This window comes from Sipha flava, unplaced genomic scaffold (assembly GCF_003268045.1).
Source record: "Sipha flava isolate LNK unplaced genomic scaffold, YSA_version1 203_pilon_pilon, whole genome shotgun sequence".
In the NCBI taxonomy this organism is placed as follows: Eukaryota; Metazoa; Arthropoda; class Insecta; order Hemiptera; family Aphididae; genus Sipha; species Sipha flava.
In genome coordinates, this window is record NW_020272799.1 from 711,923 (window position 1) to 725,386 (window position 13,464).

Genomic DNA, 13,464 nt, shown 5'->3' on the forward strand with positions numbered 1-13,464 from the left:
TATTTATCTATTAAGGGGGGGGGGGGGGCCCCGCTGTAGTTTCTAGCCCGGTGTAATATTTTATCAATGAATATTATTATTTTTTTTTTTTTTTTTTATTTAAATTTTGTACTATAATACGGCCAGAGTTTGATGACATAATATTTTGTCAATCAACGAGAACTGATAATTAATAGATTTATAGTGAAAAATGTGTTAAGAAAAAAGTGGATCTATTTTTTGGTGGGGATAGGGGGTGTGTAAAAATATGGTTGACGCAAAACGCAACATTTTTAAATACGGCCCTGCATACAGACTGTATTATTTATGAATTATTATATTATACTTGGGCTTTTACAAGTGTGAAAATTGTTTTAAAAATAAAATCAGTTCACGTTCGGCGCCCGTCGCGTACACACCGCCTCTCACGCTCCGCTCTTGTGTTTCATTATTTTTATTTTTCCGTCATTAACATTTACTATGTCAAATATGTAAAATCCACTAATCGACATTTACACTTTTAGTTTAACTTATGTGAAATTACAAATTTCAATATTGTCTCTATAGACAGAGCCCAAATTAGAGGGGGCTAGGGGGGCTACAGCCCCGGGCCCGATATTATTTGGGGCCCCGGGCCTCTGTTGATAATTAAATATTTAAGTGGTATTGTAAATTTTTAAGATATTATTTCTTTCGTTTAAAATTTACAAAACAAATTAGTCATGTTTCGTAATGGATTTAAAATTATCATCTAATCGATAAAATAAAGCTATTACATTTTGAGATAAAGTTGGCCAAAAACACTACCATTTATATTTACCCATTCTATCAGCTAATCATCAACGTGTATACCTATAGGCCAAGTTTAAACACTTGTATGATAACACGAATCGCAACAGTTGTAAACTGTGCATTATTTAAAAATATCTCGGGTTTTTGCGAACGCTCAGTTTATCTAAACGCGGGTATATACTATACAGTTTACTGTTTACCTCTACCAAATCGTTAAGGTATTTTCTATTACATACATTTTGTTGGTGAGTTTTACATTAATATTACAATAGGTACGTTAGTTAGCATTCTGTTGACTGTCGTGACTTGTGATTTTAAATTGGTTTTTAGTAGAGTTCGTGAGTTTTGTTCGTTGTTAGTATATAATAAATACTATTGAAATTTGAAAATGTCTGACAAAAAAAAAGGATTTATCTCAGTGGTTATGCAAAACGAAAATTAAAGAAGGAGGCTGAAGATGCAGTAAACAAATTACCTAAATTAACGAATTTTTTTAAAACTTTCAACAGTGTGAACGAAGTTGAAGTAGAAGCTAATACAAATAATAAAGATGATTTGGTTCTAAATAATAGTTATCTTGATGTTGAAAACATAAATAACGATAGTAATAGTATTATGTCTAATACAATAATCACTTCAAACTATGATGCTTTAAATTTTTCTGAAAATGAATCTAACAATTGTTCTGCAGTAGAAAATTCAGTGATTGCTACTAATTTTAATTCGGATGTTCATAACATTGAAATTGATATTGAATCATATCAAGATCCGGGAATGTGGCCTTTAGTGTTAATCAACACTTTTATAGAATTATGCTGCTTAAAAGGACCAGCATTTTTCAGAATATGGATCCAAAAAAATTTCATTCTTCCGAAAAAAATTTAAAAATTATAATCGCTCATTAAATATCTCATTATTCGAATTAAAATTGCCTAATGGTGAAATACACTCACGTAAATGGCTTATGTTTTCTGAACCAACTGGCAACGTTTACTGTTTTGTTTGTAAACTATTTAATAAATCAAATAATTCAAGTTTTATTGATCCTGGTTTTAACAATTGGAAAAAATCTTACGAAAAAGTTAAAGAACATGAAAATAGTGCACACCATCGTAAATCAATGTTAATTTGGTTAGATCGTGTAAACACTAAACATCGTATAGACAAAACTATGGCCGAAAAAATGTTGAATGAAAAAAAGTATTGGGTTAAAGTGTTGCACCGTGTAATATCAGTTGTTAAATTTTTGGCTGTTCGTGGGTTAGCATTTGAAGGTAATGACTCACGGTTGGGTTCTCCGAGTAATGGAAATTTTCTTGGAATTCTTGAAGTTATTTCCGAATTTGATCCCTTTTTAAAACAACATATGAATGAACGCGCTAATAAAGGATCAGGCAATGTATCTTATTTTTTGATGCGTATTTGTAACGAAATAATTGACCTAATGGCAAATGAAGTTTTATTAGAAATAACTAAACAGTTACAAGAAACTAAATACTTCGGTCTAATTTTAGATTCTACTCCAGATAGAGCACATAGAAATCAATTTGCTGTTGTTGTTAGATACTGTTATAAAGGGTTAGTTGTTGAGGGATTCTTAACATACATTCATATATTAAGCCATACTGGTATTTCAATGGCCGAAGAAGTAATACATTTTTTGGAAAATAATAATATTAATTTGCAATATTGTAGAGGTCAATCATATGACAATGCTAATAATATGACTGGTATATATGAGGGTTTACAGGCTCAAATAAAAAAAAATATGTAGTGTTGCTTTATTTGCACCTTGTTTTGCTCATTCCCTAAATTTAGTAGGGTCACATGCAGTGAAAAGTTGTTTAGAAGCAATCAATTTTTTTGGTGTTGTTCAAAAATTGTATGCATTTTTTGCGGCCTCGACACATAGATGGAATTTGCTTTTGACTGGTCTAAAATCGGAAGAGAAAAATAAAATAATCGTTTTGAAAACATTAAGTAATACTAGGTGGAAGTGTCACACGGAGTTTTGTAAAGCTATTATCTTAAATTATGACCGAATTATATGTACATTAACAGATATTTTTGAAAATTGTAATGAAAAACAAGAAAATCGTCATGAGGTTAAATCAATGAAAAATAAAATGATAAAATTTAAAACAGCTTTTATGGCAGTTATGTGGAGTGAAATTTTATCGCAGTTTAACAGTGTTAGTAAATACCTTCAAAAACCGGGAATAGATTTATTTACAGCCGTAAATTTATTAAAAGGATTAAAAACTTATGTTAGTTCATTAAGAGAGAAGTTTATATATTTTGAGAATAAAGCAAGAGTATTATCAATAAATATTCTGCCCTGTGTTGAAAAAAGTGTAAGAAAAAAAAATTCTCGGATGGTGCAATAGAAGGAAATTCAAACTATTGTGGTATAAGAAAGTTAGAGATTGATACTTTTTACGTTATTATTGGTGGTTTAGTTACAGAACTTGATAAAAGATCAAACGCATATGATAATGTTTGTAATATTTTTGGGTTTATTACAAAATTTGGTTCAGAATTATTATCAGAGACTTCTGCCGACATATTCATTAGCACATTTAAAGATGATATTGATACAACTAATATAAAACAAGAGATTGTGCAATTTTCAAATTATGTAATGCAGTTAAATTTACCAATAATTACTCCTCAAAATATTTACTTATATGTACTTGAAAATAATTTAAAAGAAGTCATTCCAAATGTGTACATTTCTTTACGAATTAATTTAACTTTGCCAATTTCGAATAATGAAGCAGAAAGAACAAATTCAAAATTAGAACTTATTGAAAACGCCAGAAGAACGTCCCTTCACCAAGAAAAATTAAACTTACTCGTTCGTCTATCTGCTGAAAGAGAAATAACTGACACATTGGATTTTTCAAATCTAATTCAGAAGTTTAGTGAACTTAAATCTCGAAAGAAACCATTGACATGTTGACTGTAATTTTTAAATTATATTAAACAAATATTAAAGGCTCCTAAAATTATATTGTCCCGGGCCCATATTTCCTAAGTTGGCTCTGTCTATAGATGTTTATAAATAATATAAATAATAAAAATTCAATAACACGCCGTCGTCTACCTACATTTTTCGCTATTAAATAAAACGTGCCGTTATAACGAGTCGTCCTTATTGCACGCCGCGGACGACGACAACGACTAAACGCTCGTCGCGAGCGGCGGTAACGACCTTGTTCGTATTGTACATTAATTATGCTGCAATCAACGTTCAAAAATAAAAATTCAAATTTAATCACCACAAATACTTACGATACTAGTAAACCATAGACTGTTCGCCTAAACAAAACTCCAATAACTAACAACAGTGGCCGTCCAGTCAACCAGAATATCACTAAAATGAATAATTCTCCTTCTCATTCTCCATCAGACAATTGGACAACGATACCGTCAAAAAACAAAAGAAACCACTCCTCTTCATCCGAACAAAATTCACCGAAAAATTCAAAACAACACAAAATTATTTTTTACATCAAATCGTTATGAAGTTCTCTCACAAAACAAACCAATGTCTGCTACCACATCAAATACTACCCAACCGGACACTCCCGTGAAATATACGGAAGAAACCCTCAGGGTCGGTATCAAATCAACTCTACCTCCACCAATTTTTATTAGAGGCGTTATCAATTTTACAGACCTTTGCGCAAGCTTTATTGAACTAATTGGTGTGGATAATTTCTACTGTAAATCTTCGACAGATCGCCTAAAAATTATGACAAATAACACAAATTCTTATTGGACGCTGATCCATTTCCTAAAAGAACAAAAATCAGAATATCATACTTATCAACTCAAGGAAGACAAGCCAATGCGTGTAGTCATTAGTAATCTTCATCCATCTACGTCTACAGAACTTATCAAATCAGAACTTGAACTACGCCTATTTGAAGTTCGCCAAATAACAAGTGTTCTATGTAAAATAAAACTGCCGCTACCTCTTTTCTTCATAGATCTTGAGCCTACTATACAATCTAACGAAATATATAAACTAACATATCTCATCTACACCAAGATAAAAGTGTATGGGCATTTCAAATCGTATTGTAGCTACCCAGCTCGATGCGTATGCTGCGGTGCTCACCATTCTTCTTCGGACTGCCCAAACCCACGAGATGTTACTCCAAATTGTACCCTCTGTTCCGGCGATCATTCCTCAAACTATAAACACTCGCAACATTGAAACAAGCCAAAAAAGAGTGTTTTTCTGTCGGATAATATTAGTCATAAGGAAAATGTAAAGGTTAGTCATCCAGTGGTAACCCCCTCATCACATCAATCAAATTCGTCCTAAACCTATGCACAAGCTACTTCCGATCCCCACCCCAAAACAACACTATCCTGCCTTCTATATCAGATATAAATAAATTCCTTGATGAGTTCAAACTACTAATAAAGCCACTAATAGCCCTACTCACCAAAGTTGTCCCAAAGCTTCTAAATAAAAATTAATGTCGTCATACACAACCAACTCTCTCCTTATCCCTCTATTCAACTCAAATGGTCTTAAAAACTACTTAAACGAACTTCAATTAATTCTCAAGGAAAACGCATTGATATTGCTTTGATATCAGAAACCCATTTCTCAAAGTACTATCACATCCCCATACCTGGTTACCAGTTCTTAAAATCAAATCACCTAGATAACACTACTCACGGTGACGCTTCAATTTATATTAAATTATCCTTGTCATTTCCAGTGTTGGGACTTATCTAAATAAATTATCTAGATAGATTTTTTTGTCATATTTTATCTTAGCTAGATAAATAACGCCAAGTTATCTAATTAATTATCTAAGATACAATTTTTACTTATCTAGATAATTGTCTGTATTCTTGCAAAGATTAAAGTTATTTTTATTTTTGTACGGGGACGAATCCAACAAATCAGAGATCATAAAAATTGGTTAGCCTACTTTATGTATTCATCCTAATACGTACAGAGCAATTTTCATTTTTTTTTTTTTTTTTTTGTGTAACATTTTAGTAATTAACTATCATTAAATATTGTAAATTATATATAAATACTGCTTAATGGTACACTACATTACTACAATAAACATTAAACACCTAGGTACCTATTGATAATAATGATAATAATTGAGTCTTTATAGATATTATTACAAATATGAAATATTGACCAAAAAATAAAAAACTTTGAAAATATCTTTTTTTTTATCTAGATAAAAATGAAATTATCTTTTATCTTTATCTAGATATTTTAACTTTTTTTTTATCTATTATCTTTATCTAGATGAATTTGTCCCGCATGAGGTACTTTTTTTGGGTAACAGGTGTGACAACCCCGCGGACCTTAGTTAACCGGCGATGGTGTAGCCTGAAGGGCCTCGAGCCGTCTCAGGTAAGTAGGCAGACACTAAGATCTTGTCGCTGAAGCACCATCACCACAATGTTGGGCCCTTCATTCATGAAGGTTTGTTGATGGGCCAACACCCCATCACTCTAAAAACACCTCATTGTTAAGAAACTTCTAAACAAGCCTCGGACACTGATTAATGATAATGGAAACGGAAACAGGAAAACCTTCAGGAATTTAAGGATTAGTATTTGGAATATTACAACCTTCTACAAACCAGAAGCATTGAAAATAATTATTGATGAGATAATATATAATTTGCAAATTGTAGCATTATAAGAGATGAGATGGCCGGGTAATGGCAGCATCAAACATAAAGAAACAACAATTTTTTACAGTGAATGTGGGGATGAGAGGCATGAATTCGGAGTTGGCTTTATGATAAACGATAGACTATTACAAAACATCAATAAATTTGAAGCCATAAATGAACGAATATGCTTCATCCGCCTAAAAATTAGTGGCCAGAATATAATAATAATTAATTGCCACGCTTCGACTGAAGATAAAAGCAGAGACGCTTTCTATGAAGAACTGGAAAGGACATATGATTCATTCCCCCGACGAGCCATCAAAATAATAATTGGAGACATGAACGCAAAAATAGGCCGAGAAAATGTATTTAGTCCAACAATCGACAAAGAAAGCCTCCACATCGAATCCAATGATAATGAAACTCGTTTTATAAGCTTTGCGATGTCCCGCGATATCATCATCAGCAGTACCTACTTTCAGATAAAAAATATCTACAAATAGACATAGGTGTCCCCGGACGCGACAACAAAAAACCAAATCGATCACGTAACGATCGATAAATTGCATCGTTCATGGTTTAAGAACGTTCGTAGCTATCAAGGGGCAGATGGGGATACGGACCATTACTTGGTAGTAGCGACCCTAACTGAAAAACTATGGGTAAGCTGGAAAAAGAATAAAGGTAGGAATAAAACACATACAATAGACTTAGATAGACTTAAAGTTCCAGTAGAAGTTAGACAATATAGAACAAGAATAGCTGAAGAACTTCGAAATATAAATGAAAGGGTAGAAAATACGGCAGCAGATAGTCATGAAACCAAATGGACAATTATCAGAAAGGTTATAAACTCCAATACAGAAAATTTCAAAACAGAACCGAGATTAAGCAAAAAGAACAGTTGGTTCAACAATGAATGTATGAAAGCGGTTAAAAAACACAATGAAGCCCGCTTAAACATGATACAAAATTCATTAATAGAAAATCAAGCAAATATAAACATTGTAAAGGGATAGTAAATAAAACAATTAGGAGAGAAAAAAGACTAGCTGAAAAGAAAGCACTAGAAAAACTTGAAGAAGAAAGAAATAACCCGAGAACATTTTTCAAACACTGTAAGTACCTTAAGCAAGGTTTCAAACAACAAACACTCTTTCTAAAAAATGACTAGAATTATCTTATCTCGGAACCAGAAGAAATAGTACAACATTTTAGGAAGCACTTCGATATTCTACTAAATGCAAGTGAGACAAATAAAGGCATCAGAACTAGATATGAAAAACTGATCTTTCAAACGGCTGAACCAGAATGTAAAGAACCAGGCGTGGAGGAAATCGAATATATCATCAAAAATCTAAAAAATCACAAAGCCCCGGGAAAAGATGACATAAACTTGGAACTATTCAAAATGACAGGGAAAGATATAATGAAAGAAATGCAATCCCTGATAAGTGATATATAGCGTAACAAACAGATCCCCAATGATTAAAAGACAGGAATAATTTTGCCCAATCTTTAAGAAGGGAAATATTGGGATAGTGTCGAATTATCGTGCAATATCTTTGTTGGACTCAGCGTATAAAGTACTGTCAATGGCAATATTAAGAAGACTAGAAGTATATGCAGAAAAATATTAGCAGAATACCAAACTAAATTTAGAAGAGGAAAGTCTACCACCGATCATATTTTTACATTAAGACAATTAGTGGAAAAATATTACGAGTACAATAAAGATCTTCATATTCTGTTCGTAGACTTTAAGCAAGCGTACAACAGTCTAGACCGAGAACAATTATGGATTGCACTAAGAAATTTTAGAATATCTAAGAAAACCTTGAAACTAGTTGAAATATGCAACCAACAGACCTTCTGCAAAGTACGTTTCATGGGAGAGACATCTGCAAATTTTGAATGTAAAACCGGTTTGAGACAAGGAGACGCATTATTGCCAGTACTTTTTAACTTGGTGCTTGAAAAAGTGATAAGAGACATCCGGGAGAAACAAGAGATGGAAATAATTGGGGCTAACACACTTTTAGCGTATGCGGATGACATCGTCATTCTAGGAATATCTCAGAAAGAAATTGAAGAAAAGACAAAGAGACTATTCATTGCTAGTCATAATATGGGTTTATTAGTTAATGAAGCCAAAACAAAATATATGGTTGTGTCAAGGCAAGTGACCCTAAAGAATAATATCAAGGTAAATGGATACTCATTCGAACAAGTGGAAGAATTTAAATATCTGGGAGTAAATATTAATGAGTAAAATAATATGCACAACGAAATCAAGCTTAGAATGTGCGCAGCGAATTAAAGCTATTACGCTATGAAAGAGATGTTCTCATCAAAGCTTCTGTCGCGACGAACGAAAGAAAGGTTATATATCACATATTTGCGCCCCATAGCAACATATGCATGTGAAACATGGGCAAGTACAAATGGAGATGAAGAAAAACTCTCAAGCTTCGAAAGGAAAATATATGGTCCAGTATATAATGTGAATTCAGGGATATTCGAAAGAAGAAAGAATAACGTAATACAAAGACTTTTTAGCAACCCAAGTATATGCCAATTCGTCCATAGTAAGATAATAGAATGGGCAGGCCACGTGTGGCGGGCAGAAAGATGCCTCATACGGAAGGTTATGGTGGGGAACCCAACTAGAAAGAGACCGCTGTGGAGACCACGTCAGAGATGGTTTGATACGGTGAAGAGAGACCTGTTAAAAATAAACAACACCTTCAGCATAGGCATGGCAACGGATAGGAATCAGTGGAGAAGGATTGTGAAAGCGGCAAAGGACTTCAATGGTCCGTATTAACAGGCCAGAAGAAGAAGAAGAAGATGAATTTGGACATATTACCTTTCATCTTTATCTAGATAAATTTTGCATTATCTATTCCTAACACTGGTAATTTCAAACCTTTCCAAACTTTTCTCAACCCCATATACAGTCTTGTGCTATCCTGCTTCATTTCAATAATATTCCAACAACTATAGCAGCAATTTATTCTCCTCCGAGATATAATACTAAAATTCAAAATTACTTAGATTACTTTAACACTCTTTGTTAGAACCTCATAATAGGTGGTGATTACAATGCAAAGCACCACAGCTGGGGCTGTCGATCAAACAACCCAAGAGGCTTGGTTCTCTATAATTTTATTAATCTTAAGGGTTTTAAAATTCTCGCACGCCTCGGACCAACTTATTGGCCTACCTCTCTATGAAAAAAACCAGACATACTCGATATATTTGTAATTAACACACCAAGTAACCTGTTTTGTACAACCACCAATTATTATATCCTTATTATATCCCTCGAGTTCAATAACCGCGTTTTCCTTAAAATCGATATTCTATCATGAATTAAATTATAAATATTATATATCATCTGTAAGAATGAAAAATTCTTAAAAATACAAATTCATTATGATGAAAGTATTATTATTTATTGTAACATAAATTACAAATATTAACTATAGTATTGTGTGGTAATAACTATAAACGTATCAAATTACTGGGAATTTTAATTTTCCCTACTTATGTAAGTATACTTTATTATATTCGTTTTTAATGTTGACAACATTTTGTAAACTAAGTATATTACTAAGACTATACAAATTAAAAACAGTACTAAGATGTCAATCAAGAAATATTGAATAGAATTTAATTGAATAGAATAGCTTTTTAAATTTGGTGCTCCATTATTTCGTAGAATATATTCTATCCAGTAAATAGCTTTATCTATGGGTTTCAAATATCCATCTTTATAAATTTCACTGTACGCAATTGCGTTCTCTTTATATCTGTAAATTTAAAACAAAAAAAAAATTTAATAAAGTAACATAAAAAAAACAATAATTATTTATTTTGACCATATATATCTGTAAATACATATATAATATGGATTAATTAAATAGTTTTAAATATAAGGAACAATATATGAGAAGATTGGAAGGTTGTTCCACGAAACAAATTTATCAAATATAGGCAAAATCTTACATCGGATTAAACAATAGTTCATCAATTATTGTCTGTAATGTATTTTCAGTTATATCGTTGACTTCTATTAACTTCCCAAAACCTTTTCGTTCGACCAACTTAATGTTCGTAAATTGATCAGAAAAGAATGGTACTCCAATCATAGGAACTGCATTATACGTAGATTCTTCAACACTATGTAGCCCACCATGAGTGATAAATAACTTAACATTTGGGTGATCTATTGATTAAAAAAAAATAACATTATTATTGATCTGTTTTGTATTATCTATGATCAGTGGTATAGTAAGGGTATGGTGAACTGTGCCTACACCAGGAGTACAAATTTCTGCAAAAAACGTATATTTATTCTGCCTTCAAAACGAAATTTTTCCATTATATTTTTTGAAATATGTTATTTTATCTAATTGTACACACTAGGTGTGAATTTAATGATGAAATTAGTATAAAGAAATTCTTAGAAGAAATTTAATTTGAAGAAATAAATTGTACTTGTAAGAAATATAGTAAAATAATCATTCATCAAATCAACTTTTTAATTGGTAAAAATACGTTTTTTCTAAGTTTGTCAGGAGCGCTAGTGAGTTTTCCTTCGCCTACAGCCTATGACCTATCACAGATATTAAAATGACATGTTTTCTAAACTGTATTATTATTTGTACACTAATCCACAGAAAATATAAAAATACCCTGTATGATTTTAAAATAATTTAGTAAGTACATACTTAAGATATCAAACTGCGGAAACCATTCTTTTAGCATTACATTGTCTATAAATAGATCCGCTTTTGTTGTATTACATGCCCATCTCCATAATATTTTCTGTTTTAATTTACCTATGACAGCAATAAATGCGTCCAAAGTATGTTTTGGGAATTCGCAAGGATGGATATAAGTGCCAAAACTAATAAAAATTACTCCGTTTTTAGCAGACTCAATAAATGTTCTTATACTCTGAAAAATATAATAACCGAATTAGATCAGTATGACAATGTCATGAATAATTCCAAATATTATTAGTCTTACTTTAGGCAACTGTTTAGGTACTTTTATGTGTAATCCTCCTATTTCGATAACATTTGGTAAGTATGGTCTTGGAGCTCCCACACTTAAATCTCCATTTACTAATATTAGTGACACGTTAGATAACATTACATCTATGGGCGGTCTAGATTCATGATTTTTATAATTGAAATATTTATTGATATATTCTTCCTGCGTTGGTATGTAAAAATAACGTTCTAAGTAAATTTGAACAAAGCCCAGATAAGTTGATTTCAATCGATCATAAAACGTTTTATGATCACATGACCGCGAACGAATGTCCAGTAAATAGGAAAATGTCGACGGTAAACCAATCCAATGACTGTTTGTAGGTTGTATGAGTGTGGAAGTAATGCATATGACGGGGGCGTTGAACTTATGACCCATTGTCACAGTGTACTCTTGGTAAAACGACTCGATCAGTACCAAGTCAAACGTATAAGACTCGGATGTTATAAAATTTTGAAGGTTTTTTAAATGAAGTATAGACTCTGCATATCTTTTGTTTAATGTCCAACCAATAGACAATACTTGAAAAAAGTTGCAATTAATAACATCCATAAGATTATCTATAAAATTTTAACAAAACATAATTAATTTAACGTTATACAACTGCATTGCGTAGGATTCAAAAAATCTGTCCTTTTAGTCTCGTCATAAATTAAAATTAATTATAAATTTTGATTATTTTTTCCCGCTAAATTGAAATTTTTTAAAAATAGTGTTTTTTTATTGTATTTATGTCCGAATAGTAAACCACAATAAAAAATAATTCGATGAACTTTAAATTTACCATTAATTCTATTTGTCGTTGATTCGTTGTACTTCGTCGTTTCGTCCATAATTGTGATATCCGTATAATTAGCCATGGGAGTGGATTCTGGGAAGTGACTGACAACAGTTACATTGTGACCTTGTAACGCGAGTTCTGTAAATAGTGGCTTGAAGCTGTAAAAGTGACTCGGAATTGGCAAAGGCCAAAATACTAATAAATTAGCTGCATTTGTGATCCATATTATTGAAAAAACAATAAATAAAACATTCAACATTTTTAGCTAAAATTATATAATAGACACCTTTTATATACCTAATTTTAATATTATATCAATATTAAAGATAGACAGAAACAAGTAATAATAATGCCGCCTTCGTAGGTTGGTACGTTTAACTAAATAGTTTGTTTTGGATCCAACTAATCTAGTTTATATAATATAATAACATTGATTAAAATACTATATACTAGTATTTATAATCAATGATAATACTGATGTTATATAAATAATTAACTTGTTTTCTTTTATAAATAAAAAAAAAAAAATCTGATTTAATAATATAAGCATATTCTATCAGAATTAACCGACCTTGCCCGGGAGATACTATACTATTTTACATTAGAGCAATGACTATTTCGATGAAAAAAAATTTTGGTTGAAAAAAGCGGTCATACTTTTATCAGCGGTTCCCAAACTTTTTTTTCAGCGGTACCTTTTTTTGGACCCAATTTAGCCACGGTGCTCTGCTGTGAACTACATTACAGAACAAAAAATAGAAAATAAACAATATTGTTATTTCATTAATACAATTTTACTTAGATCTATGGATAAAATGTTTACATAAGAGTTATTAGGTTAAATATGTTAAAACAATACAAATATGATATAATATATCATATATTTATATATTTATATTTACATTTATTTTTTATTTTTACTATAAAAAAAAAAAATAATTACATATTGTACATTTATACAAATTAAACATGAAAATTTGTCACCTGATATAACATTTTGTATCAATATAACCATGTTAAACGATTATCTTTGTAAAATCCGGACATTTTTCAAATCCGGACGCCAATCCGGACAGATGTTTGAAATCCGGACTGTCTGGACGAAATCCGAACGTATGGTAACCCTATATTTTGTCTATATTTTGAACGTTGGAGTGGCACATAAAAAGTATACTA

General features: G+C 31.5%; 2 protein-coding genes across 2 annotated transcripts; one reads left to right on the forward strand and one right to left on the reverse strand.

The window, feature by feature from the left end:
• The first annotated feature begins 8,775 nt into the window (after nucleotides 1-8,775).
• Nucleotides 8,776-9,270, forward strand: LOC112682434. Its single transcript, XM_025553037.1, has one exon. It carries the CDS (start codon nucleotides 8,776-8,778, stop codon nucleotides 9,268-9,270), a length of 495 nt encoding a protein of 164 aa, XP_025408822.1.
• A 674-nt stretch (nucleotides 9,271-9,944) lies between these two features.
• LOC112682419 (UDP-glucuronosyltransferase 2C1-like) lies at nucleotides 9,945-12,554 on the reverse strand. The gene is made up of 5 exons (XM_025553019.1): nucleotides 12,292-12,554; nucleotides 11,481-12,067; nucleotides 11,180-11,408; nucleotides 10,455-10,674; nucleotides 9,945-10,258 (listed from the first exon to the last, which is right to left on the reverse strand). Exons 1-5 carry the CDS (start codon nucleotides 12,545-12,547, stop codon nucleotides 9,979-9,981), a joined length of 1,572 nt encoding a protein of 523 aa, XP_025408804.1. The 5' UTR covers nucleotides 12,548-12,554; the 3' UTR covers nucleotides 9,945-9,978.
• Nucleotides 12,555-13,464: the final 910 nt, after the last annotated feature.

Bases quoted from the DNA above. Each gene is read 5' to 3' on its own strand.
- LOC112682434 (XM_025553037.1), top strand. From the start codon at position 8,776: ATGAAAGAGATGTTCTCATCAAAGCTTCTGTCGCGACGAACGAAAGAA.
- LOC112682419 (XM_025553019.1), bottom strand. From the start codon at position 12,547: ATGTTGAATGTTTTATTTATTGTTTTTTCAATAATATGGATCACAAAT. The intron at 12,068-12,291 runs GTAAATTTAAAG...AAAATTTTATAG, and splicing joins AACGACAAATAGAATTAATG to ATAATCTTATGGATGTTATT. The intron at 11,409-11,480 runs GTAAGACTAATA...TATATTTTTCAG, and splicing joins TACCTAAACAGTTGCCTAAA to AGTATAAGAACATTTATTGA.